Genomic DNA, 25,941 nt, shown 5'->3' on the forward strand with positions numbered 1-25,941 from the left:
AGGCCTGGGGAGCCATGAATTAACAACTATCATGGCCAAACCATATGAATGTTTAGTAGGCATGTTGTTGTGATTGATTAATTTATGGGGTTTTTAAATAGGATTTTATAATTTTTTAATTTTAAATTTGACTTCTTTTTTTATTTTTTTGTATTTATATTGTTGTTGTAAGCCGCCCTGAGTCCTTTGGGATTGGGTGGCATAGAATTCAAATTAAATAAATATTAAAATCAACTCTGAGTGGTATATAAATACTAAAGTTATTAGCAAAGATGCAACTATTCATCTGTGTTTGAAAATCAACTATATTTTTCCTGAAATCTACAAGCTATAAATGCTTATATAATGTTGTAGGTATAATATTAAGATATAAATACAGAAGCAATACAAACAAGCATAAGTAATCCTATAAGGGTTATTTAGAATTTGAGTACCCTACTTAGAGCTGACTAATACATTCCAAGGGAACAAAATGCATTCAATTATAAATTGGAATTTTACATAAAATAAAAGTTTTCAAAAATTTGTGGTCAAGATTATTACTTACACTGTTATTATATTGGCTAACCATGCAAATATACAACTGTGTTTTTCAGTTTTATACTTCTACAAATATTTAGATATTAAAAAATCAAAAGTAGTGCAGTCAGAAATTAAATTCATTTGTTTCTTCTAATCCACACAGATCTTTATTCACATAGATTTTCATGCTGAATAGTTGTATAGTATCTAAAGGATCTTTTTGTCTTTCAAGGTCTAGGTCTGAGCCACATCATGCAACAATGACATCATTTAACAGATATAGATATGTCTAGGACAGTGACGGCGATCCTTTTTAGCTCAGTGCCAAATGTGTGTGTGCATGCGTGCTAGCATGAGTGCAGGTGCCCACAGCCATAATGCAATGTCCTTTCCCCATGCATGCGCACAACCCCCATACTGCCCCCCCTGTACATGCACATAGGCCTCACTGAAGCCTCCAGACATCTGGTAGGCCCGTTGGGCTGTTTGCGCCATCCCTAGGGTCCAGGAGTTTTCCTGAAGCCTGGGGAGAGCAAAAATGGCCAAAAAGAAGGCCGAAAATCAGCTGAATAGCAAGAATATGCACACTGGAGATGACATCGGGCAACACCTCACGTGCCCTAGATTCACCATCACTGGTCTAGGAGAATCTCAATTATCCAAGTCATGATTGTCACAAAGGTGCTTTTCAAAAGGCAACTGAAGAAGACCTTTGTGATAGATACAGATATGAAAAATATAAGTGTATAGCAAAACAAAGTTGACCCATTTTTCAAAATAGCAGCTATGCAAAATGGTTTTCAGTTGTGCTTCAGTTCTCTAGGATTCTGCCATTTACTCCTTTCATACATACTTCCTCTCTAATATGCATTCATATATGCTCAGAAGTCCAATGTTTATCTGACTATGGTATATTGAATAATTTATTATCATTGGATTCAAATAACTTGCTTGTTGTTCAGTCGCTAAGTCGTATCTGACTCTGACCCATGGACCACACCATGCCATAGCTCCCCACCCCCATCCCCGGACCTCCACTGTCTCCGGTCTCACTGTCTCCTGCATCAATGATACTATCTAAGCATCTCATCCTCAATAACATGCTCAGTCAAAATCAAATAAACCACATTATGGTGTAATATATTGCATAAATCCAATGATCATAAGACATTGGTGCAATTGTTTGTTTGTTTGTTTGTTTATTCATTTTTTTATGCCTCCCTTCTCCTTAGACTCAGGGCGGCTTACAACATGTTAGCAATAGCACTTTTTAACGAAGCCAGCATATTGCCCCCACAATATGGGTCCTCATTTTACCCACCTCGGAAGGATTAAAGGCTGAGTCAACCTTGAGCCGGTGATGAGATTTGAACCGCTCACCTGCAGATCTAGCAGTCAGCTTTAGTGGCCTGCAGTACTGCACTCTACACATTGCATCACCTCGGTTTAATTAATTAATTTAATTTAATTATTATACCACTCATCACTCATTCATGCAGTAGAATGCACATTATATGAGCCTAGCCAATGATGATTTAAACAATAGTGATTCTATATAATGTATAAGCAATCATTTGGACAAAACACCTCAAATCAATATCAAATCATAATATTCAGGAATCAGAATGTAATAACTAGAGGAAACATTGGAAACTACATAGTCCAGGCCATATAGGAATCAATTTCTATAGCATTTGCTGCAGGAACGTTGCAAATCAGAAAGCTGCAATAATAAAATAGATTATTATTGTAAAGGAGAGCTAGGAAAGACTGAGTTCTGGTCTATTATCAGTCAAAATGTTCTATTGATATGCAAATAATTCTCTACCTTATTTAGCTAGCTTACAAAGGACAGGAGACTTCTATAATACATTGTACAGTATTTGTAAGTTTAAATAAAGTTATTTGCAACTAAAACATATTTTCAGTAAACTGTTCATTGTTTAATTTTTTTAATACTAAAGGTTAACTAACAGGTACATTAAAATATTATCCACTAAGCTTGAAATACATATTTTAAGGTATCAGGATGGAGTTGCACATGCAAATATTTGCTCCTCTCTTTGAACAAATAATGACAAATCATGCTTAAATTTATTTCAACATCCCCATCTCCTGTCAGCTAACCAAAAAAAAAAGAGGAAGAAGATAGATGAAGCCTTTTTCTCATTCCAACACACCCTCCTCTAGGAGTGATCAGGATCGGAAAAAACACCATACCCCATGTAATCACCTGAAACAAAGAGTACAACTCTGACACTCCCATTTTAAGTATGTTTCAGATTCTAAGATCAGGTATTGGAAACACAAACTGAGAGTCACAGCCTTCCAAATTCTTAAGAAAACTACTGGCACTCTACCTGCAGTGTTTCCCAACCTTGGCAACTTGAAGAGATCTGGACTTCAACTCCCAGAATTCCCCAGCCAGCATTCACTGGCTGGGGAATTCTGGGAGTTGAAGTCCAAATACCGTCAAGTTGCCAACACTGCTCTACTGGATCAAATAATTCGGGGGGGGGTGTTGGGGGTGTCAAGAGAAGGCCAAGAATGTAATAATCCATTTCTTGTCATTGTTCCACAGGAGTAGATACGGAAAGGAGTATTTTCCCTCATAGCTCCAACTACCAGGGTTTGGTTAAAAATCTGACGACAAAGAGCAAGAGCAGGAAGAAACCACAAACGTTTACCTGCATTCGCCCTCTGGATAAAGAGGCAGGCCTAAAGGGCAGGTAAGCGACCCATAGCAGCGGCGGCTCTTCCTTATAGTAGCATTACAACAGCGCTCATTTTGCCCTCGGGCTACAACTACTCTGCGCCACCTGCTTCCGGGGACAAGGGAGAAAGAACCTCACCCGCCCAACCGGCCTCGTCCGGGACCCTCTTTGCCCCAAGCCCTTCTCGGAGGAGCAGCCTCCAAAGGCAAAGCCAGATGTTTATGTTTTGCTTCCAGGGGTTAAAATGTACGAGAAAGAGACGCGCAAGTTTACTATTCCTTATTAAGTAGGAACTAACCACTCGCCTTACACAGTTTGTGGCAAAAACGCGCGAGAAGTAGGGAAAGTAGCCCAGCTTGAGCTTTTCGGTTCCGTGAGGGAGCAGCCGCTGAGGAGCTCCTGCGGATTTGCCCTCTCCCGCTTTACTTGCCCACCTGCCGACCCTCAAGGGGAAAGGAGCGCCGGCCCCGCTCCCTCTTCAGCGGGCCCACAACCCCACTTCCTCCCGGGCGCGCGTAGAGGGAGCGACTCCGCGCAGCCCAGCCTCTGGGCCCGACTATTGCTCAGTGCGTGTGTATGTGTGCGTGTGTGTTTTTTTCCCCCCTACCTGAAAGAGGAAGCCGCGATCCCCCTGCCCTTCCTGCGCGCCAGCCAAGCCTCCGCTCCTCCAGGAAGAGCCCGCAGCCACCACGCCGCTCAAGACTCACCGGACGGGAGCCAAACTTCTCGCTACCGGCCTGACCGCTTGGGGCAGGGCGCGGCCTCTTACAATGGCGGGGAGGGCCCACCGGGTGGCCGAGGGAGTAAAGCGGAATCGCCGCGCGTGGTCACAGCCCGGGAAAGGAAGAGGCGGAGCCGGGCAGGCGGCTTTCGGGCGCTGAGCTCGACGCCGCAGACAGACTGAAATAAAGAAAGGCAGGCAGGCAGCTGAGGGAGGGACGGAGGGTGGGAGAGGCGCGATGCAGCACGATTGAGGCTTGAGCGATCCTATTGTTGCACGAAGGGACAGCGATTCCCCCACAAGGTATCTGGAAAGGCTGTTGGCGTGATTGGGTAAGCTGCACCTAAATACACGGAGAACGTCGAGGTGCTGAGATCATGCGATCAAGAATGCAAAGATCCTTCTATTCGATGTGTTAAATCTACTGTTTGTACGTGTGGTTTTAATTTCTAAATTACTTTTCTCCCGTCTTTTGCAATTTAGTTTGGTTTATTTATTTATTTGACTTCTATGCCGCCCAATCTCGAAGGACTCAGGGCGGTTTACAACATAATACAATACAAAAGATATAAGCAATAAAAGAAGTTGAATATCATCTCTAAAAACTAACCCCGATAAAACCCATTTATATAAAAACCAGTCAAATCTTATGCATTATGGATTATTAGAATGTTTCTGTGTTTAATTATTGCTCACGTGGAACAAGTGATTTGTGTGTGCTTTTATTGATTTGTATTTATTTCTACCGGTATTTCTACAATGCTTTTCTTTCCCAGAGCCAGCCAAGTTGTAAGAAATGTAAAAAATACAAAAAATTTAAAATATCAATATAAAATAAAGCCAAAAAAGATTTTACAAATCAGAACGTTAACAAATAATCTAAAGGACACTGCGGTATTACTCAATTATTTTCCAAAATACAGTACTGTATATGCTTATTTTTCAAAATAATTTCGTAGGGGCAATTCATTTTTTAAAAACTGTAATACTGTATTGCTACTGAAATATGGCATCTCAAACAGAAACAGTTAATGCCCAGTTATTTTTCTCAGATAAATTATGACTTTTTTCCTCCTGTTCTTTCGCTGGAATTATTCTAGAAGGCTTCTGATTGAATCACCTAATTCTTAGCAAATTTCATTTTGTTCTATATTGTTGGCGATATACTGATTTAACCCCAAATTATGATTAAATAGCAAGCATCAGGTTTAGCAGTATGGTTGTCACTGACAATAATCACAGGGTTTGTGTAGCTAGAAAATAGTGCTTCAAAATGAATACAGGTAACTCCTCAACATGGCCACAATTGAGTCCAAAATTTCTGTTGCTAAGCGAGTCAGTTAAGTGTATTTTGTCCCATTTTATCATCTTTTTGCCATGATTATTAAGTGAATCATTGCATTTAAGTGCAACTGTCATTAAATGAATTTGGCTTCCCCCCATTCACTTTGCTTGTCAGAAGCCAGATAGGAAGGTTACAAATGATGATCAGAAGGATTTCCTCCCCCCCCTCCAGTGCAGCTATTATAAATACATGCCTGTTGACAAGTCCCCCCTCCCAAATTCTGGTCATGTGACCACGCGAATACTGCAGTGGTTGCAAATGAAAAATCAAAAGTCACTTGTCAGTACCATTGTAACTTTGAATGATCACTAAATAAATGGTTGTAAGCTGAGGACTACCTATATAAATATCAGTGTATTAATTTCTAAATATATACGGCCTTGTCGGTATGCAAACTGAAATTAATAAAAAATAAAAACCTGAAAATGAATCATCAAATGAAAAGAGAAAGAATCAGAAGACTAAGCCAAAACAAGGACACAAGAAATGTTTGGTGGGGAAAAAAACCCCAGTCAACTAAAATCTCATCCTCCATGTTAACTTTTATTGGGTTGACTGTAAAAATAACTTATGTCCATCCCCAATACTGAAGGTAATCCAAAAGTTTGATTATTATGAAACAAAACATCCAGCATTCCTAATAGTTATAGGGGTCTTTCTGCCTCTTCCTGCTTTTGAGAATTTAAACCAAGTAGCACCTGCCATCATGCTATTTCCTCTTTCATTACACAGAAGTTTTAGATTTTTGAAATAATAATTTAGATGTCAAGCAGCTTCTAGGCCTGATAGTCTGGTACTTTCTGTCTACTTTTCCTCTTAACTACAGTTTAAAATACATAGATTAATGTTTTGAGCACAGAACAGCAAAATCCCCAGTCCATTAGCGCACCTAACCACATATTTTTTAAGGACCCAATATTGTGAAATGCTAGATCTGTGGTTCTGAGTACAACCACTATATTTTTTATTCACCCATAATTCTGAGTAGAATGGATATTATAAGGTGAAGAAATGTGCATGCTGTCATTTACCAAACTAATATGGTAAGTTGTGGGGACATAGTTTGCCTAACGCTAAGTTAGTCATTCTTAATCACATCACCACAAGCAAAACTTTTCTTTTGAGTCACATGTGTTCAGCTAGTTTCTTTAAAACTACAGTATGTGGTTTTATTAGAAACATGTCTGCAGCTATTAATAATGAACAGTTCTTATGTCAATATAAAACAAATTTAAGAAAAAATGTTCTTTTCAAGAATGTTCATTGGACACTATCACCAGTCCTGCTGATTTATTAGGACATAAAAAACTGAAACTGAATTAGCTATGAAACAGAGGTTGTACGTATGGCTTTCCCTAATTATTGTGCATGCCAGCTCTAAAAAAGCATAAGAATTTACAATATTGATAAACTAGTAGAATGTCCGTGAACGTAGCCTATCTTTTTTAATTTTATTTTTTATTTATCTAATTTATAGGCCACCCAACTTCTTCTGAACTCTGGGCAGCATACAATATCTAACAATAGTTTAAAAACCCCATAGAAAAAATAAAAATTGTTCATATCTTTGGCCTGGTCTAGATGGTATCATACTAAATGGTCCCAGGCCTGCTGGCAGAGTCAGGTTTTGACTGCTTTCTGGAAGGCCAGTAGAGTGGGGCCAAGTTTTGTACAGAAGAATTGTTTATACTATAATTGTATATTTACAGTTAGAGGAAGATTTTCCAATAAAGTGCAAATTGTTATATTCATTTCCAGCAGATTTCAGCCAATAAAATCCTAAATTTTATCTAGATTTACAGCTGATGTTTCATTAAATGCTTCAACTTCTTGTAAGTAGGTAATTTGGTGCAAAACAATATTCCAAGCAAATACAGAACATTGTTCAAATAGATCTTGAAGTAGTGCAATAGCTGTAGCTTTGCCTCAGTTATCACATAGCATATTGTAGAGAGAACAAAAGACTCAATGTTCAAGCAATTTGTTATCCAGTGATGAAAGATACCACATGACAAGGTTTTTTTTAGAGTGGATTCATTTTAGACAGATTAGTACTTGCAAAAAGCAATTAAATCACATAAATTTAGATTGAAGAGTATTTCAAGAACATTTGAAGGCATAATCTTCTGCATAAAAATTTATAAATATTTTGTATAATTCTTACAAATTGCATCTCTAGCAGTATCACTATGGACAGAAAAATTTGAAACTGCTCAATTTTCCAGCAATGCAGCAATTTTTTATTTCACAGTATTTGAAAAAAAATATTCCTGTCTACAGTCAGATATTACAACTATGGAAGCATTTCCTGTAACACTTGCTGACTTTAAAGCAGCAGGATAAGACTATGAACATGGTGTGGGATAAAATTCTTCAAAAATCAAGTAGTTCTTGATTCATCACAACTGAGCCCCAAATTTCTGTTAAATGAGTTTTTTCCCCCATTTTATGACCTACTTTGCCACAGTTATTAAGACTACCTGTACACTCAAGGAAACAAATGAATAGATTACAGTATAGAATAAATCAGCCAATCTCAAATCACCACATTAAAATTAAAATTTGGTCATATTTATTGAAACTATACTTTGTCCATAAAGTTGGGGAAACTGGAAGCAAAGAGATCTTGATTGCAGTAATGGTAAATGAGCTGTTGAGAGACCCAAAAGGCCAAGTTGGGAATAACTCATCCTGAAAAAGGGCAAGTTATGTGTCAGCAAGCATCAATCCCAGCTTTTGGTACATGATCCAGCTTACTCTTTACTTATTTATAATTTGGACAGTTTGACAGCATTTCCATTATTTCAATAATAAAAGCTTGTTTAATATTACATTGAGCAATGAATGGGCCCAGATCTGCATAAAGTTGAAAGGATAAAACTGGCACATAGTCCTGTGGTAATAAGTGTTATTGCACACACCAAGGCAAGATGATGTTTGAGTCCAACTGGTACCTGGAGTTCCAATTCTTTACTTAGCTATAAAAAAGAATTGCAAATTAGAAAATCAGTAAGATAACTTGTTCAAAATATGTAACACATAACTTTATCACATTTTTGTTGAAATCTACTTGAATACCCACTTGCTAAAAATTTTAATCTAACAATCCTTTTACACTTTCCATTTTCAAGTTGCTTGCAAAAATCTCTTTTATGGTATAAATTTGTATAAAACTATTCAGATACAATTGCCATTGAGCTTTATTCCTAAATATGAATGGCTGCAGCATTAAGAATTCTGTTCCACATCAGTAGAATAATTTGGATTGGATGAAAATATTTACCTTTTTATTTTGAACTCAAAAATTATGTTTAATCCTTTAAAAATGTTTCGTATTTAAGACTGTGTTCGCTAGCACTGATAATTTTATCTAGTCAATTAGTGAAACACCTATTGGGTTATTACAAATTAATCATTCTAGTAAAATTTAGATTTATAAGCAACTTTTAAAAATCAGTTTAATCAGTTAGAACTATGTATGGAATGGCATTAGAATAAAGTAAACATTTTATTCTAATGCTCCCCTGGGAGATTCATACTGCTCTCACCCTCCTGGCCTTTCGCAAGAGTCTGAAGACTCATTTGTGCCTTCAGGCTTCAGGTTATTAAGTACTTGCCCCTTGGCCTATAAATGAAATGTATGGTTGATGTGTGAATGGGAGCCAGTGATTAGAAATAAATTGGGGTTCTTAAACTAGTTAATTTTAAGCTAATTGGATGTAAGTTGTTTTTTTATTGTCTTTTTCATATGTTGTCAGACGCCCTGAGTCCTCAGAGAGGGGCGGCATATAAATCCAATCAATCAATAAATAAATTTCTAAATTAACTATAGAAGTATATATTTGAAGAAAAACGAAAGCATAGAAGAAATATGAATATACCATTTTATACTTCATGCTCTTCCAATAACATATATCTAGATTATTCTGAGAACATGGAGCTTCTATTTCAGTTTCTTTCAGACAGTTCACCGGAAAAAAGGCTAAGAGGGGGGAAAAAAAGATAGTTTAAATGAAGCACTCAGAACATATTTCTTTTTAAGCATTACTTTACAAAGGTCTATCCCTAATGCTTCCTTTAGTGTGTAACAGTTTCTCCCCAAGTTTTTTTTAATCAAGACTGCCACACTTAAATTCCTTTTCAATAGTTATCACGTACATTTTTGGCAATGGATCATTATTTCTGGATTCTGCAAGACAACAGGGATTTTTCCATTACTTTCTGAAGGTCGGTAATACCGGCAGTGCAGTGGTAATAATGCTTTAAAACAGACAGTGCACTTAGGATCAGGTCTCATGTAAACGAGGACAGAAGAATCAGTTGCTAAATACTCGGGAACTTCCAAATCTACTTCATCTGCAATCACCAGTGCCTATGGAAAAAGAACAGGTGTATAATGAAAATGATATAATTTATACTGATAATAATATCAGTATAAATAATTTATAAATAATTTATAAATATAAATAATTTATAGAATAGTACCATCTTACTGAAAAGTCTCAAAATTAACACTATTATTCCTACATTTTCATTGCTAAAAATAGAATAGAAATTGAATTGAATTGAATTGAAATGAATTTTTATTGGCCAAGTGTGATTGGACACCCAAGTGTACATAAAGGAAAAGATAGGTTCGTCAATAACCTATTTTTTTAGTATTGGATTGTTACATGCTGTTTTTATCATTGTTGTTAGCCGCCCTGAGTCCATGGAGAGGGGCGGCATACAAATCCAATAAATAAATAAGAAAGAAAGAAAGAAAGAAAGAAAGAAAGAAAGAAAGAAAGAAAGAAAGAATCATAAGGTACAACACTTAATGATAGTCCAGGATTCCAGGTACAAATAAGTAATCCAATCATACTAGGAACCAGTCAATATAAATTGTAAGGACACAAGCAACAAAGTTACAGTCATACAGTCATTTGTGGGAAGAGATTGGTGATGATGAGAAGATTAACAGTAGTACAGACTTAGTAAATAGTTTGACAGTGTTAAGGGAATCATTTGTTTAGCTAAGTGATGGGTGTTCATTCTTGTGTCTAGCTGTCTTGATTTGCAGTGCTTTATGGTTTGAAACAATTTATATTGTATATATTGTAACAATTTATAAAAGCATGGCAGTTGACTTTTGCCCCATTTTAGGACCTTTTTTTGCCACAGTTAAGTGAATCGATTCAATTGTTAAGTGAATCATGCAATCATTAAGCAACTTTAGCTTCCCCCATTGACTTTGCCTGTTGGAAGGTAGCTAAGGATGATGAGGATCATATGTAGTCATAAATACAAGAATTGACAAGTACCCAAATTCTGATCAACTGAGTATGGGGAGGCTGCTAAGTATGAAAAATGGTCATAAAATCATTTAATCCCAGTTCCAATAATACCAGACAGGAATTACTACTATTAAGATATGGGCACTGTACCACTTTTTAAATGTTTTTTTTCTTCTCAAGAGAGTCAGGATATAGATCTTTCAGACATTAATTTTATGCATTTATGATTTCAGTATTTTTGGTCAATTCTGTCTCCCCTTGAAAACCATACTCTAAATGCTTAATTTGCTGTGCTGCATAAAATACAATACTGTACATATAACCATTCTCTTATAAATTTGGTCAGACTTCTGTTAAGAATTCCGGTATATGCTATTAATTTTGCCATTACAGTACAGTACTGCATATTTTTGAGGTTAAATTTCCAGCCTTGTAACTATTGGTAATATATCTCTTTTATAGTATTATGTTTATCCTTGCAGCAAGAATGCATTCCCTCCCCCCCTTTTTTTGACATCTTGGAATTATGTCTACCCATATTAAAAGAAAAAAGGAAGGGGGTTAATTCAAGTTTGATTTCTAAAATTTCCTGAATAGTACTATGTATTTATTTCTAGTATTTTGAGGTTCTGTACATGTCTATCATATATGATAAGGATATAAAATGTATCTTGTTTCATGGCATTTCCAGCATTAAGTTTCATTTTATACAGTGTCCTTTTCAGTTTTTCTTTTTTTGTACCGCAGTACTGTAACTGTGTAACATGATTATCTATGAAGCCCACTAGCTAGTTCAGCAACTTCCTATACAGTATTCTGTTTGAGGATTTAATTCATTCTCTTAGCCATTATAGCTTGCTCTTTAATATAGTTTTATGTTTGAAACTTCTCTGTTTTGAGTTTTGTTCATATAAATTGACAGTTTGCCATTTTTATAAAGCTTTTTCTGGGATCAGAATTGGCATCATTTGAAACAAGTAATTTATATTTGATAATGCATTAATCTTAATAGATAATCTGAACCTAAACAAAACAGTTTTTATATCTTTTAAAATCTCTCTCAATTTCTTTAATGTAATTTTATGTATTTCTTAATTGTTGCCTTTCTTAGATAATTTTTATTCTCTTTTATAGAATTAACAAAATACCAGTAGTGGAGCTGTACAGTTGGTCCAGAGGGTGAAAAAGATCTGTACAATTCTTTTTCTTACTAAAAATAACTTTAAAATATATACATTTTCTTTAATTTTTCATCAGTAATATACATAGCACCCATTGTACATCTTCTATAAATTTTTTGCTTACTTACTGACATTATAATTTTGCATTCTTATTTATTATTTTTTTGCTTGCTTTTTTCTTTTTTAAAAATGATTACAAGTAATTTTAAAATTCCTATTTAATTATATTGTTTTTTACTTGGAACTTTACCTTCAGTATATTTTCTGATTGAATTCTTCCTAATCTGATTTTTTCTGATAAAACTATCCTACATACTACATTGTTGATCAACATGGTGAGTATAGGAGTCACAAAAGAATATAAAATATTTGTTATGCATTAGAAAAAAACATAGAAAGAAAAAGAAGAGTGCTGAAAATTTAACTTTTTCCCAAAACTTCATAAAAAGCATCAAAAATAAGATTTTGTTTTACTTTTCAACATTTCCAGAAATATTTATTTATTTATTAAATTTGTATGCCGCCCCTGTCCGCAGACATATTTATTGCTAATTGTTTTGTGCTGTGTCCAATGCAACATTGATCACCCAAAAAAATCATACCTCAGTGACATTATGCTGTTGTAAAGTTTTCAATTCATAGGGATCCACATATAATCCTCTTGGAAGATGTACTCTAATTGCCAGCCTGCAACTTTCGAGGTCTTCATTAGGTATACCAAAATCTACCCTAATCAAAAGATCTCTACCATAAAGAACAAAACAAAGAAAAACGATTTTGATACACTTTGAGAATAAAAAGCTGCTCCAAATATACCCGTTATATAGCTCTGTGTAAAGAAGTTTTAAATATTGTAAATCTTCAATTTAATCAGCAGGGTTTTTTTTCTATTTTTCTATTTACCTCAAGTCACCTTTGACTAGATGGATGTCATGTGAGTTTAAGGTTTAATAATTTAGAGATAACATAAGTCTCACTGAAATGTAATGAACACACTTCATAATAATGCTTAAAGCAAAGCTTTCATTGTTTATCATCTAAACTCGCATTACAAAATTTAATATAAATGACTGGACCTAAAGCAGCCCAATAAATTTTGCATTTCTTTAATGTAACTGCTGCATAACTAATTTGTAAACTTAGCTCCATACATATCCAGTGGACTAAGCAATTCAATTTACATTTATAAAGATTTATTAGTATTACCAATTATTGCGCCTCATGTCTGTATGTACAAGGGATACATTTCAGCATCATTCAATTACTCATTTACCGGTAACTATTTGTTTAAAATACACGTGCTTTTCAACACAAAATCATGCTTAGATAACCAAAGAAAAAATTCTCAGAATTTTAAGCATAGAGGTTTAAAATATAATAGAATTCATAGAATTAAAATATTAAAGATTAATTCAAAGAAACTGTTCTCAATCATGTAAAAGCTTCTTGAATAGCCAAGTAAATTGTGTGGCCCATCTAAAAAAACTTGAATAAAATTCTATTTGCTTATCAGATATAATTAGAAAAATGCAAAAGTGATGGATTCAGACCTTACTGAAACACTGTTAAAAGACACTGTTCAATATTTGTCATAACTGACCTGTGAAAGCCATCTTTCAAAAACTGTTGTGTGATCTCAGGACATGTGTTCTGTGCATCTATTAAAACCAGAAATGAAAACCAGAAGAGTCTTTATTGTTTTCAACAATAGATGATCATTTGTAAACAGCATAACACAGAATTATAACACTTTCAAAATTTCAATATTCTTATGACCTTAATCTAGAACAGAAATGAAATTGTGATAAATAAAAAAATTCTTACCAAAATTGTAACTTACATAAAAATGCAGGCATTATACATAGACTAAAAAATTTCATGAAGGAGAGAATATCCCAATTAAAAGAACACATTTTTCTTCTACTGGTACATTTCAAATAAAACCTGCAAGACAAAAAAAATACATTATAACTCATGTGCAGAATATTTTTATAGCACAAATTATTTTTGTTATATAACTATACAAATTAAAGTAAGAATTAATTACATGTAAGGGAAGTTCTTAATTCTACCTCTTCCTGTCTACTGCCTTATAAAATTTCAAAAATGGTCCAGTACAGGCACACTTTGGTGATAGGATTTTGAAGTTATAAACTCTGTGTTAATCTCATCATACATACATTTATGGCATCTCATTGTATATTAAATAATTTCTTATGTATACATGCATCATAATTCAATCATGTGCTCCTTATTTGTATACAGTGTTCCCTCGATTTTCGCGGGGGTTACGTTCCAAGACCTCCCGCGAAAGTCGATTTTCCGTGAAGTAGCGGTGCGGAAGTAAAAACACAATTTTTGGCTATGGACAGCCAAAAACTACCCCCACGCACCCTCTTTCAAGGCAGCGCAAGGAGCCGGGCTTGAAATTAGGGCAGGGAGCGACGAAAGTGCGGAGGCCGGCAAAGATTGCTTTGAATGTCGGCTGCCCCCGCCCCCCCCCAAGCGCCTCCGGCCCCCTCGCCGCTACCGCCCGCCCGCCCGATCCACCCCTCTCACCGGCTTTCTTTGGACACGGGTCCTCCTGCAGCAGCGCTGCCGGCTACGGCTTCTCATCCTCATTCGGCCGGTAGCCGCTCTGAGCGCTTTGAGAATGCCTGCCTCGCCCCTCTCACAGTCCCTTAGCTGAGAGCACTTTCGTCCCAGCTATCAGCGAGGGGGCTGCAGGAGAGGTGTGGGCAGGCGTTCTCACAGAGAGGGAGAAAGAGAGAGAGAGCAAGAGGGGGGAGAGTGGAAGGTAGAGAGAGAGAAAAAAATGATAGAAAAAGGGAGAAAAAAGAGAAATGAGAAAATGATTGAAGCAGAGAATGACAGGAGAGAAAGAGAGAGAGAAGTGACTCTTGGTGATGACGTATGAAGTCATCGGGTGGGAAAAACCATGGTATAGAAAAAAACCACGGAGTATTTTTTAATTAATATTTTTTGAAAAACCGTGGTATAGCCGTTTCGCGAAGTTTGAACCCGCGAAAATCGAGGGATCACTGTATATTCAGTAAAAGAAATGCTTTTGAATTTTGAGATTTTGACTCATATCTCAAAAATGCTGGTAAAATTTTTATAATGTTTGAGCAGCACAAAATCCATTGAAATCAAAAGCTTATTTATAGAAAATTAACCTATTCTGCTAAGGTAATTTTTATCAATAAAATAGATTTGTCATAAAAGTTGGTTATGTCTAATCAACATTGACTGTATTTTAAAAATCAAATATGTGAGTAATATTGGGGCAAGCTTTAGAGTGTACTTGGATGGGAAAACAAGGATCCCAGACTGTAAACTATCAGAAGTTTTTTTTTTTTTAATCCCAAAAGGCTCATAGTGTCATCATGTGTGAGTTGAGTGGCCATATAAATCTGCTTCATAAATATTACTGCCAAAGCAACATAGATATGTCCATGTTACCAGAAGATAAACTCAACTCAAGGTGAGCTTTTACTAGTACATATTTGCTGAAGAAAGAATGGCAATGCATCCTTCCATAGATTATTTTCCCAAATATTTATATGCACAACAAATAATTATACTAAAACTATCAATACTGTTGCCCAGCAGAAAAGTTCCTACTTGAGAATCCAAAAAGCTGCAGTTGCAAAAAATCAGGACATTTATTAATACTGAGATAACTATTTAAGAAAAACTGAATCTGTGTGATATGAAGCATAAACAAGGCAACTATATTTCATTTATTGGGTTTTAGCTAGATGTGCATCCCAACGGCTCTCAACAGCTCCTCCTTTTTCCTATAACAATAATTCTTATAGAAGAAAATATGTATAGCTCAGAGTTCAACTGTGGAGTCCTTGGTACTCTCTGAGCTTGGTTGTTTGCTTGCAGATGTTTTATTACCCAACTAGATAACATCAGTGCTAGTCAGTGTGAAGTTTGCTCCTCTTGTATGTAATAGCTTGTCCTAACAGTTGTTGGGGGTGTGGTTTTCTCTTTGCTAGTTTCTTGATTAGGGGTATTGTTTTCTGCTTGAATGTTTATCTGGCACTGATTCCTGCTTATTTGGCTACTGGCAGGGATGTGTCTATTGATGGCCAATTTGTCTCAAAGCCAATTTTCCAGAAATACCCTAGCATTTTTGGATTTGGCTTGGTCTAAGATGCTATGGTTTCCCAGTTGAAAATATAGCCGAGTATGTACATGAGATTAAGAAATTTTCATGTGTCTTTTGACACTGAAATAATCCAGCAGTGGGTTGTATTTACTTGAAAACTGATGCGCTGTACACGCATCCTCTTAGTTCAGGCGCACTTGCATGTGCACCTGCACGCACATCCCTTGCGTAATTTTGCTTCAGCACATGTGCAGAAAGTAAAAATGTGCTAAAATCTTATGAGAAGAGGCTTTGCATTGTGCAATTTTGGTGATTTTTTTTGCTTCCGTACATGCCCAGAAGCAAAAAATCACCAAAATCGCATACATGTGAGCCTCCCTTTGTGAGATTTTGCTTCTGCACATGTACAGGAAGCAAAAAAAGTTGAAAAATTCAAGGAAAAAGATGGCACCACGCAACAGATCGGCATCGAAGCGGTCGCGTTCAAATTGTGCAATCTGGCGGCCACTACAGGAATGGAGTCGCCTACTGCATCGCTTGGAACCCACCACTGAAATAATCCAATTTACACACTATCCAAGAGAGACAACACAGAAGGAAACAAAAAAAAATGAATATATTCACCAACCAAGGTAGGGCAAGCTACTTTATAAAGAAGGAACAACTGACTAGCATTGATTTGATATATTTGGATACTGAAATATCTGCAAGTAAACAACCAAACATCACAATAACACTGTGAGGAACAGAACTCTGACTGGCCAAAAGTCACTTCGTTTCTACGGCACAGAGTCCACTAGAATCTGTTCTTTCTGGTGTCAGTGCAATATTATACCAGACACTATGCTGTGTGAACCTATCAAATGTGAACTTTATGGCTCAGTAAGCGAACTAAGTCAATTTAATAGTTAATTCATTATAAAGTTAATCATGGGAAAGTGTGAAATGCGACTAAAATGACATTCTGCAACCCAACAAGACCGGCACATGCCAGCAGCAACTGAGCGGGCTTATGCACTCCATTGCCGCTGGCGGAACAGTGTTCCTGCTGTTCTAGTTTGTGACCCACTACTGACTCACGTGCTTTCGGCACCCGAGGGAAAAAAGGTTCACCATCACTGCCCTATGACAATCATTAAGTGTTGTACCTAATGATTCTTGACAAATGTATCTTCTTTTATGTACACTGAGAGCGTATGTACCAAAGACAAATTCCTTGTGTGTCCAATCACACTTGGCCAATAAAAGAATTCTATTCTATTGAAAAATTGCCACAAGCACAGTACAGTATCAAAAGAGACAACCAATTTGTTAGTCTGCACAATCCCCGACTAACCTGTTGTGTCTAAGGTAGCTGGCTCAGCCTGTGCTCTCTAGTCCCTCCGACAATTGAGGGAAGAGGCAGTGAAGGGAAAGCGCTTTATGTACACTTTCCTTTTCTACAAAATAACGACATTACCGTACAATCCTCTCTACTTCTTACAGGCGCTCTCCCTTCCGTTTACAATTAAGTGTCCTCATCAGGACCGTCCCACTGCCGCCAGAGTGAAAATCATATAGCAGATTAAAAAAAAAATTCTTGAGGTAATGTTTGTCTCCCACTACCCAAGTGACTCCCGGAGAACCGAAAAAAGGCAAGAGCAGCTTGTAAAGAAGAATCCAGATGGCGTCACAAATCTTTGCCTTCGTTACAGGCCAATTCTTAGACAGCCATGCCGAGGACCACAGGAGATAGCTATGCCCTGCCATATTTAAATTGAGGAGCGGAGAAAATTGCTCCACGCTTAAACGACGGGAGAGAAAGGGAAGTTTTTTGAACGTTACTGAATTTCTTCTGTATCCCAGGAGTTCCGGAGTTTAAAAACCTGCGCGCTCTTCCACGCCATTTAAGTCAGAGGCCTGCAACCTTGGTAACTTTTAAGACTTGTGGACTTCAACTCCCAGAATTCCCCCGCCAGCAAAGCTGCAAATTCCTCAGCCTGCAAACCAGCAAAGCGGGCTGAGGAATTCTGGGAGTTGAAGTCCACAAGTCTTAAAAGTTGCCAAGGTTGGAGACCCCTGATTTAAGGCAGCCGCATTAAAGTACTCATTTGGGCTCCCAAAGGTTGGCGACTCGGGTCTCAAAATTAAGGCTCCTCCGCCCAAACGTGGAACTGTTTGTTGTAAACGTGAAAATGAACGCTGCGAGCCTCCGAGCACCTGCAAACCAATTCCTTGCTGCGACCAAATGGTCGTCATTTGCTCCTCCCAGCAGCGATTCTTGGAGGGTGGGAAGGTCGGCGTCTCTTTGCAAGGGAGCCCCGCATCCCTAAATGACTTCAGAAAGCAGAGCGAGAGATTTCAACCCGCAGGGGCGGCCGTAGCAGAAGCCGGGTTGAACTAGGGCAGGATCGGCGACTCCGCGTGGGAAGGCGCTGCTTTCATTCGCCTTATTTCCAGTAGGCAACCGCCCTGCGTCCTGTGGGGGATCTGCCTGGCCTGACAGCAGCCTCCCTTTCTCGCGCCCCTGTGCCCGCGCGCTCGTCCTTCCTCGTCGCTACGGGAAAAGAGCAGGCCGCGCTTTTAATTAATAACCTGATCACACGGCAGAAAAAAAATTGCAACGTCCAGCAGTACTGGATGAGACCTCCGCGGGGGACGCCCTCCGTTTGCCGGCTTGGCCCCTTTAACTTCCCGACGAACGACGCTACGCGGAATGTTCCAGTAAACCGCCAGAAATCGCTCGGTGTTCCTTTCAAGCGGAGCGCTGCCCTATCCCGAGTATTGTTTTCCCAGAAAAAAACTAAATGGCTGGCATCTGTCCTTGCTGAGCTTCGCGGCAGAAGCTGGGATGTCTTATGTTGCCAAAAAGTGTGGCATCCAGTTACAGCCCCCATCTATCGTTTTGATCTATGAAGATCAGGCTAAGAACAATCTGCGCAAGCGCATCATGCCTGTCCGGAATTTTACCAAATTCTCAGGTACACTGTGTATTTCAAACTTGCAACTGGTATTTCCTCATGGACCTATAGTGTTGGGTGCCCTTTATTTTCCTGCATTTATTTGGGAATGGACTTGTTTCGTTGGGTTTTTTTTATACTTCGCTCACTTCGTTTTATTATCTATATTCATAAGGGACAGGTATACAGTATTAAGACAATATGAATGTACATAGTATGGCCCCATTTCTAAAAGAAATTAGCTGTTTATATTTATAGAGCATTGGGACTGATCTAACTTTATCTCTATATTTGGGGCATTAATTCTAAAGTTTTGGGGACCATTTAGAAAGGTACTTCATGGAACAATTGTCTGAATTTGTTGCTAAAGATTTTGCCATGTCATATCTTTTCAAAGCTGCAGGGCTGTTGCTGTAAGAACTACCCATGGGCCTTTTCCCAATTTTGACATCTTTCTTTTACAAAACATTGGGTATTTACTAAACATTAAAATAATTATAGAATTTAGCCTAATTTATGTTGTATCAACATAGATCTTAAACTATGCCCATGTGTTTATATCTTATAAACACAAATCGTGAGATGGAAATAAGTTTCAAGTTTGTTTTTTTAAAACCTTTCTAATGTACATTTCAAAAGTTTCTTTAAAAGTTTTTTTAAAGTAAAATCATTATTTTGGCTTTTCATACAGATTGCAGCAGAGCGGCAGAGCAGCTAAAGAATAATCCTCGGCACAAAACATATTTAGAAGGGGTATCCTTGGAGCAGCTAACAAAATTACACAATTTGTTGAGATGCCACCTGCAAGGACAAACTCTGAGCCAGAGTTTGAAACAAGTTGAGCAGAATGAAACAGTTGATCCAGAGGAGGACCTTAATAAACTGAACGATGAAGAGGTGGCCCAAAGGAAAAAAATTATGGATGAATTGTTTGAAAAGAACAGAAAAAGAAAAGAGGACCCAGATTTTATCTATAATGTAGAGGTGGAATTTCCACAAAATAATGAGCTTGAAGCTTGTGAGTGGGATACAGAAACAGACGATGAATTTTAATGCAAAACTAAGCTTTGGGGATTTTCAGGGACTGTTTATAAATTATATATACTTTCTGTTTTAATAACAACATTTGACAAAAGTTATCAATGAATGGTAGCATTGTGTACCATCAAAATGATTGACATATTTTTCTTTGCTTGACATTTAAAAATATTCTGAAATATTCATATTAAAATTACATATGCAAAAATGTATAGACCATCAATGTGAGTAGAAAATTTGTATTCCCATATTGGTATGGAAAATATCTATTAAGTAAGCATTGACTTAAATAAACCTTATGCAGACAAAGGTGCCAGAATAGCAGCTGCCATTTTGTCTATTGCAAGAGCAGAAATGGCATCTACTATACTTGTGAATTGGCATAGTGCATGATTCAACAAAATATTTCTGAAATAGAAGCTTGTTTAACCCAGAACCTAAGCAAAATTGCTGAAAACAAAAAGAGATGCATTGCTAGAGAACCAACTGTACATGAAAACACATCTACAACCATTCATATTCAAAATAGATATGTTTGCCAAAGGCGTATGAATTGCATCAATGGGATAGAACTTATTTGCCAACACAATCCTAAACTGCATCAACAGAGGGATACACCTCAAGACTAGACCACACCTTGAGTACTGCATTCAATTCTGGTCACCTCACTACAAAAAGGACATAGAAACTCTAGAAAGCATACAGAATAAAGCAACCAAAATGATAAAGGGACTAGAAACCAAGACATATGAAGAAAGATTGCTAGAACTGGGTATGGATAGTCTTAGCAAAAAAGAGGGCCATGATAGCAGTTTACAGATACTTGAGAGGTTGTCACAGAGATGAGGGATTCACACTATTTTCTAGGGCACCAGTGGGCCAGACCAGAAGCAATGGAAGGAAACTGACCAAGGAGAGATTCAACATGGAAGTAAGGAAGAACTTCGTGACAGTGAGGGTGATCAACCAATGGAACGACCTGCCAACGGAGGTTGTGAATATCCTAACACTCAACACGTTGAAAAAGATATTGGACTGCCACATGACTGGGGGGGGGGGGTGTAGGGTCTCCTGCTTGAGCAGGAGGTTGGACTAGATGACCTGTAAGGTCCCTTTCAACTCTAATAATAAACAATCTATTGTGAGAACTCCAGATATAAAAAGGCTTCCTCAACCAGGAATTTTCTAAATAAAGGAAATGTCCACAGTAACCTCAGAAGACTACAATCAGTTTAAAAATTAATTTATTCTTAAACCTTATTTTTCCACCTCCCGCATAAAATTTTGCTTTTGAGATGTTGAAATTTCATTCTGAGATTGATATTCAGTAAGTTTCCACCATTACCAATTCCTCATCCACACCTTAAAGTGAAGAAGAAACAGGCCATTTCGGGACATATAGGATTCTTTAATTACAATTTTCACTTAATAGAAAGAACATCTCATTAAAGCATTATTGGACCTCAAAAGTAACTTTTTGAAGGATCCTTTTGGTATTTTAAAAGTAGTTTCCATTACTAAAACTACATTCATGTCAGAGAATTTATCCAAGGAAAAAAAACATTTTTAGTTGTTTGCCCTAGCAGTTCCCTATGTTGGCAGAAATGAAGTGAGCACATCCACCAACTTCCTTCTGTAATGTGAATACTTTGAGGCTAGCTGCTAGATCAGTGATGGCAAACCTGTTTTTGCTCAGGTGCGCATGTGTGAGATGTAGTGATTTCTGACAGTCTCAAAATGGATGAACAGTGCAGTCAGATGGTAGGGAAAGCAAGTAGGATGCTTGGCTGCATAGCTAGAGGTATAACAAGCAGGAAGAGGGAGATTATGATCCCGCTGTATAGAGTGCTGGTGAGACCACATTTGGAATACTGTGTTCAGTTCTGGAGACCTCACCTAGAAAAAGATATTGACAAAATTGAACGGGTCGAAAGACGGGCTATAAGAATGGTGGAAGGTCTTAAGCATAAAACGTATCAGGAAAGACTTAATGAACTCAATCTGTATAGTCTGGAGCAGTGTTTTTCAACCAGTGTGCCGCGGCACACTAGTGTGCCGTGAGACATGGTCAGGTGTGCCGTGGGGAAATTAAACATGGGTCCCCAAAATACAGCCTGCGTGCCGGATATGGTCCATGAAGGCCATTTATCCAGCCTGCTGCCAGCCGCCTGCATCCAAACATAAACATTCCCCTCACAATCACTCCAGCTATCAGCGACAGGAAGAGTGGAGGCACAGGGAACGCTCACTGACCAATCACCTTCTAGGATTCATCCCAAACACTAGCAATGAACCAATAGCACTCCGCCTCTCATCCACACCCAGGAAGTTTCCCACTTGGACTGCCGCACACTTGTCATTGTGTGACCATGGCGAGTAGTTGAAACTGCTGCTCCTCCCCATGGTCCCAATTTCTAATCCTGGTCAGGACTGGAGGTAAATGTTGCCACCACTAGATGAAGCCTCAGCCTCAGCTGGTTATATCTATCCGGATGGTGTATATAGATATTTGACCTTTTTCTTTTTATAAGAGGCCCTGCAGAGGGTGATATACTATATTATTAACTATATGTACAATATGTACCGTGTTAGAGTGTCATTTTATGTCATTTTGGTTGGTGGTGTACCCCAGGATTTTGTAAATGTAAAAAATGTGCCGCGGCTCAAAAAAGGTTGAAAATCACTGGTCTGTAGGACAGAAGGAAAAGGGGGGACATGATCGAAACATTTAAATATGTTAAAGGGTTAAATAAGGGTTAAATAAGGTCCAGGAGGGAAGTGTTTTTAATAGGAACGTGAACACAAGAACAAGGGGACACAATCTGAAGTTACAGTAGTTGGGGGAAAGATCAAAAGCAACATGAGAAAATATTATTTTACTGAAAGAGTAATAGATCCTTGGAACAAACTTCCAGCAGACGTGGTTGGCAAATCCACAGTAACTGAATTTAAACATGCCTGGGATAAACATATATCCATCCTAAGATAAAATACAGAAAATAGTATAAGGGCAGACTAGATGGACCATGAAGTCTTTTTCTGCCGTCAGACTTCTATGTTTCTATAGCATGTGTGTGTGTGTGTGTGTCCACAATCATAATGCAATGCCCTCCCCCCTGTGGATGTGTGCTGCCGCCCTGCATGCACACAATCCCCCATTTGTACATGCCCACAGGCCTCACTGAAGTCTCTGGACTTCTGGTAGCCCGTTGGGATATTTTTTGCTCTCTCCAGGTTTCAGGAAAGATTCCTGAAGCCTGAGTAGAGTGAAAAAGGGCCAACAGGCCAAATGGAAGTTTGGAGACAAACTTCTGGTTGGGCCGTTGGGTCGTTTTTCACTGTCCCCGGGCTTCTGGAAGCTTTCCCGAACCTTGGGGGCGACAAAAAATGGCTGCAAAAAAGGCCGAAAATCAGAAAACCATGCATGTGGGCTGGAGCTGATATAAGGCAACACCTCACATGCCTTCAGATATGGCTAAAATACTGTACTTAGATGGAAAAAAACTATTTTTATCCAAAATTTGATCCATAGAATTCTCAGCTATCTTACATGTTAACAGTTTTTTTTAATGACTTGTTATAACTGAATGGATCCTATTTAAAAAAGAGTTGGGAGTTAAATACTATGGGCATATAAATATATATATTTGCAGATTATTTACATAAGTATTTAGCAACTGTCTTCTCAGTAATTATATGTATTCAATTTCTTCTGTCTTCTATGTTTCTATGTTTTTTTTTAAATCTAGCATTTGTTCTCCAGAGGGCAGTGTTTTCTCATTTAAAAATCTGAGGCAAATTTTTGCACTTAAAAAGAATTTCTATGTTATGTATCACAACAGTTTGTGATATAGAGCAATTTGGGACTATATTGTATTATCCTTAAGAATTATATGTTCTGATGTCTAAAAAAATAAAAATAAATACATTTTAGTGACATTTTCTTGATCTGATAAAATATTTTTTCTAATAAATATCAACAATTCCTGATATTGCAAAATATATATTAGTTGATCAGCCCCTGTTTAGTGGGATAATCAAACATCTTTTACAAAATGGATCTCCGCTAAAGCATGTGCTTTAATCTTCAGCTGAAATTTAACTGAAATTTATTTTTTTTCTGCACATTTGACTGCATTTTCTCCCATTTGGAATAAAGTAAGATTTAACACTATCCTTTTTTATTATTATTGTCTATATGAAGCATATATTGGTTCCAGGTGAGGTATTAGATATATGGTGATGATAATCAGGAATATAGCTCCATATATTACCCTCCCTATATGGTCCCCTCTCTGACAACCTTCAGTGAAGCAGATAAGACAGCACTCTTTTGCAGAAATTTTAATTCATTGTAAAAACTGTTTCTAAACAATGGGTATTTCAATTCATAATTTTATCAATCATATTGGTACTAGGTACATGTGTTATTGATTCTGATCGTTTATTGTAAACTTGTAAACAGGAGTCTTAGAATACAGCAGTAATTATAATACATACATTACTGGAAATATTTTTTAAATTGTTTGAAGAAAACTACAACTTTATCTGAGGTAAATTTAATGGGAATTATGCCAATTTGGTCCTGCTTTGAAGTGCTTAAAAGTTTAATTTTATAACACTATTATCGTTGAAACACTCAAAATGTCTACAAGCAATCATGTAAAGTCTTACTTAAACAAAGTATGACTTTACATGATTGCATGTAGACATTGAATAAACCACAACTGAATGTTTTGCACATAATTTGCAAACTACAGTGACTGGATAAAGTAAGCCAACATCCAAACAAATACATTTATGATGTAATGCAGAGTTAAGTCCAGCCACCTTATTGTTTGTTTGTTTGTTTGTTTGTTTGTTTGTTTGTTTGTTTGATTGATTGATTTTTCATGCCACCCTTCTCCTTAGACTCAGGGCGGCTTACAACATGTTAGCAATAGCACTTTTTCAAGCAGAGCTAGGCTATTGCCCCCACAATCCGGGTCCTCATTTTACCCATCGGAAGGATGGAAGGCTGAGTCAACCTTGAGCCGGTGATGAGATTTGAATCGCTGACCTTCAGATCTACAAGTCAACTTCAGTGGCCTGCAGTACAGCACTCTATCTGCTGCGCCACCCCGGCTATTATATGTTTCTCTTTGTTAGTACTGGACTCAGATATTCTAGATATGCAGTATCTATAAAACAGTAGTAACACTGTGATAGAAAGCAGCTGCTGCATTTAAGAAAGACCAAATACAAAAACCACTGAGAACAAAAGAAATTGAAATCTGGAAACAGCTCTTTGAGATTAGCCAAATGCAAAAATGATTTAATTTGGTGAATGTTATCTCTGTGCAAAACACATGTGAACAATTGTATATAGTTTGTTCGTGAAACTAAAGAACTGTAACAAAATGTAAGGGATATAAAGAGTTAATAGTGTTAGGCATTAATGCACAAGACTCAAATGATATGACTCAAATGTGACAATGCAAATAATAAACCCATCCCATCTCTACAATAAGAAGCCTTCATTCCCCTGTGCGCTGCTTGGAGAGTCCAAGTATGGAAGATTAACTTTTATTGTTGCTAAGAGACTGAGTTAAAAATAGACATGGTCATGCCTCTTCTGTTCCACCGGCTCTGATCTACTTCAGTTCTTTTAACCCAGTCGAAATAAAGGAACATATAAATTTATTGTCCTCAGTTATACATCTCCATCCCATGTCCAGTCAACGAAGCAGTGGAAGTGATGTGCCGGTGCCTGGAGACTGTTGGAGCCTGATTGGGTGTCAACAAACTCAAACTCAACCCAGACAAGACGGAGTGGCTATGGGTCTTGCCTCCCAAGGACAATTCCATCTGTCCGTCCATTACCCTGGGGGGGGGGAAACTACTGACCCCCTCAGAGAGGGTTCACAACTTGGGCGTCCTCCTCGATCCACAGGATTGGAACATTGGAACATCATCTTTTGGCTGTGGCGAGGAGGGCGTTTGCACAGGTTCACCTGGTACACCAGTTGCGGCCCTATTTGGACAGGGAGTCATTGCTCACAGTCGCTCATGCCCGCATCACCTCAAGGTTCGATTACTGCAACAC

At 37.6% G+C, this 25,941-nt stretch overlaps 3 protein-coding genes across 9 annotated transcripts in view; 1 reads left to right on the forward strand and 2 right to left on the reverse strand.

The window, feature by feature from the left end:
• PAK2 (p21 (RAC1) activated kinase 2) overlaps positions 1–4,133 on the reverse strand; it is a 47,444-nt gene extending 43,311 nt beyond the window's left edge. The window contains exon 1 of one of the 4 annotated variants that reach the window (XM_070753180.1): positions 3,844–4,133. The gene's annotated coding sequence lies outside the window, so the exon portion shown is untranslated. Of the gene's footprint in view, positions 1–3,209 lie in introns of all 4 variants that reach the window. The other 3 variants (XM_070753182.1, XM_070753181.1, XM_070753184.1) reach the window with 3 other exon arrangements.
• A 3,386-nt stretch (positions 4,134–7,519) lies between these two features.
• PIGX (phosphatidylinositol glycan anchor biosynthesis class X) lies at positions 7,520–18,770 on the reverse strand. 4 transcript variants are annotated; one of them, XM_070753187.1, is made up of 7 exons: positions 18,454–18,770; positions 13,600–13,703; positions 13,360–13,417; positions 12,362–12,503; positions 9,461–9,674; positions 9,184–9,284; positions 7,520–8,280 (listed from the first exon to the last, which is right to left on the reverse strand). In XM_070753187.1, exons 1-7 carry the CDS (start codon positions 18,753–18,755, stop codon positions 8,131–8,133), a joined length of 1,071 nt encoding a protein of 356 aa, XP_070609288.1. In that variant the 5' UTR covers positions 18,756–18,770; the 3' UTR covers positions 7,520–8,130. The 4 variants fall into 4 exon arrangements, with proteins under 4 accessions (XP_070609288.1, XP_070609291.1, XP_070609289.1 ...); XM_070753190.1 differs by having other exon boundaries at positions 18,079–18,760; XM_070753188.1 differs by lacking the exon at positions 18,454–18,770 and adding an exon at positions 17,704–17,802.
• On the forward strand, positions 17,597–20,079 carry CEP19 (centrosomal protein 19). The gene is made up of 2 exons (XM_070753191.1): positions 17,597–18,839; positions 19,510–20,079. The coding sequence occupies exons 1-2, from the start codon at positions 18,710–18,712 to the stop codon at positions 19,869–19,871; spliced, it is 492 nt and encodes a 163-aa protein (XP_070609292.1). The 5' UTR covers positions 17,597–18,709; the 3' UTR covers positions 19,872–20,079.
• Positions 20,080–25,941: the final 5,862 nt, after the last annotated feature.

Source organism: Erythrolamprus reginae, chromosome 5 (genome assembly GCF_031021105.1).
Source record: "Erythrolamprus reginae isolate rEryReg1 chromosome 5, rEryReg1.hap1, whole genome shotgun sequence".
Taxonomy (NCBI): domain Eukaryota; kingdom Metazoa; phylum Chordata; class Lepidosauria; order Squamata; family Dipsadidae; genus Erythrolamprus; species Erythrolamprus reginae.

Excerpts from the sequence above, each read along its gene's own strand:
- CEP19 (XM_070753191.1), top strand. The coding sequence starts at position 18,710 with ATGTCTTATGTTGCCAAAAAGTGTGGCATCCAGTTACAGCCCCCATCT. Across the intron at positions 18,840-19,509 it reads GAATTTTACCAAATTCTCAG|ATTGCAGCAGAGCGGCAGAG; the intron begins GTACACTGTGTA and ends CTTTTCATACAG.
- PIGX (XM_070753187.1), bottom strand. The coding sequence starts at position 18,755 with ATGGGGGCTGTAACTGGATGCCACACTTTTTGGCAACATAAGACATCC. Across the intron at positions 13,704-18,453 it reads TTTTTCTGCCGTGTGATCAG|GTTTTATTTGAAATGTACCA; the intron begins GTTATTAATTAA and ends TTTGTCTTGCAG. Across the intron at positions 8,281-9,183 it reads AGAGCATGAAGTATAAAATG|CTAAGTAAAGAATTGGAACT; the intron begins GTATATTCATAT and ends TCTTTTTTATAG.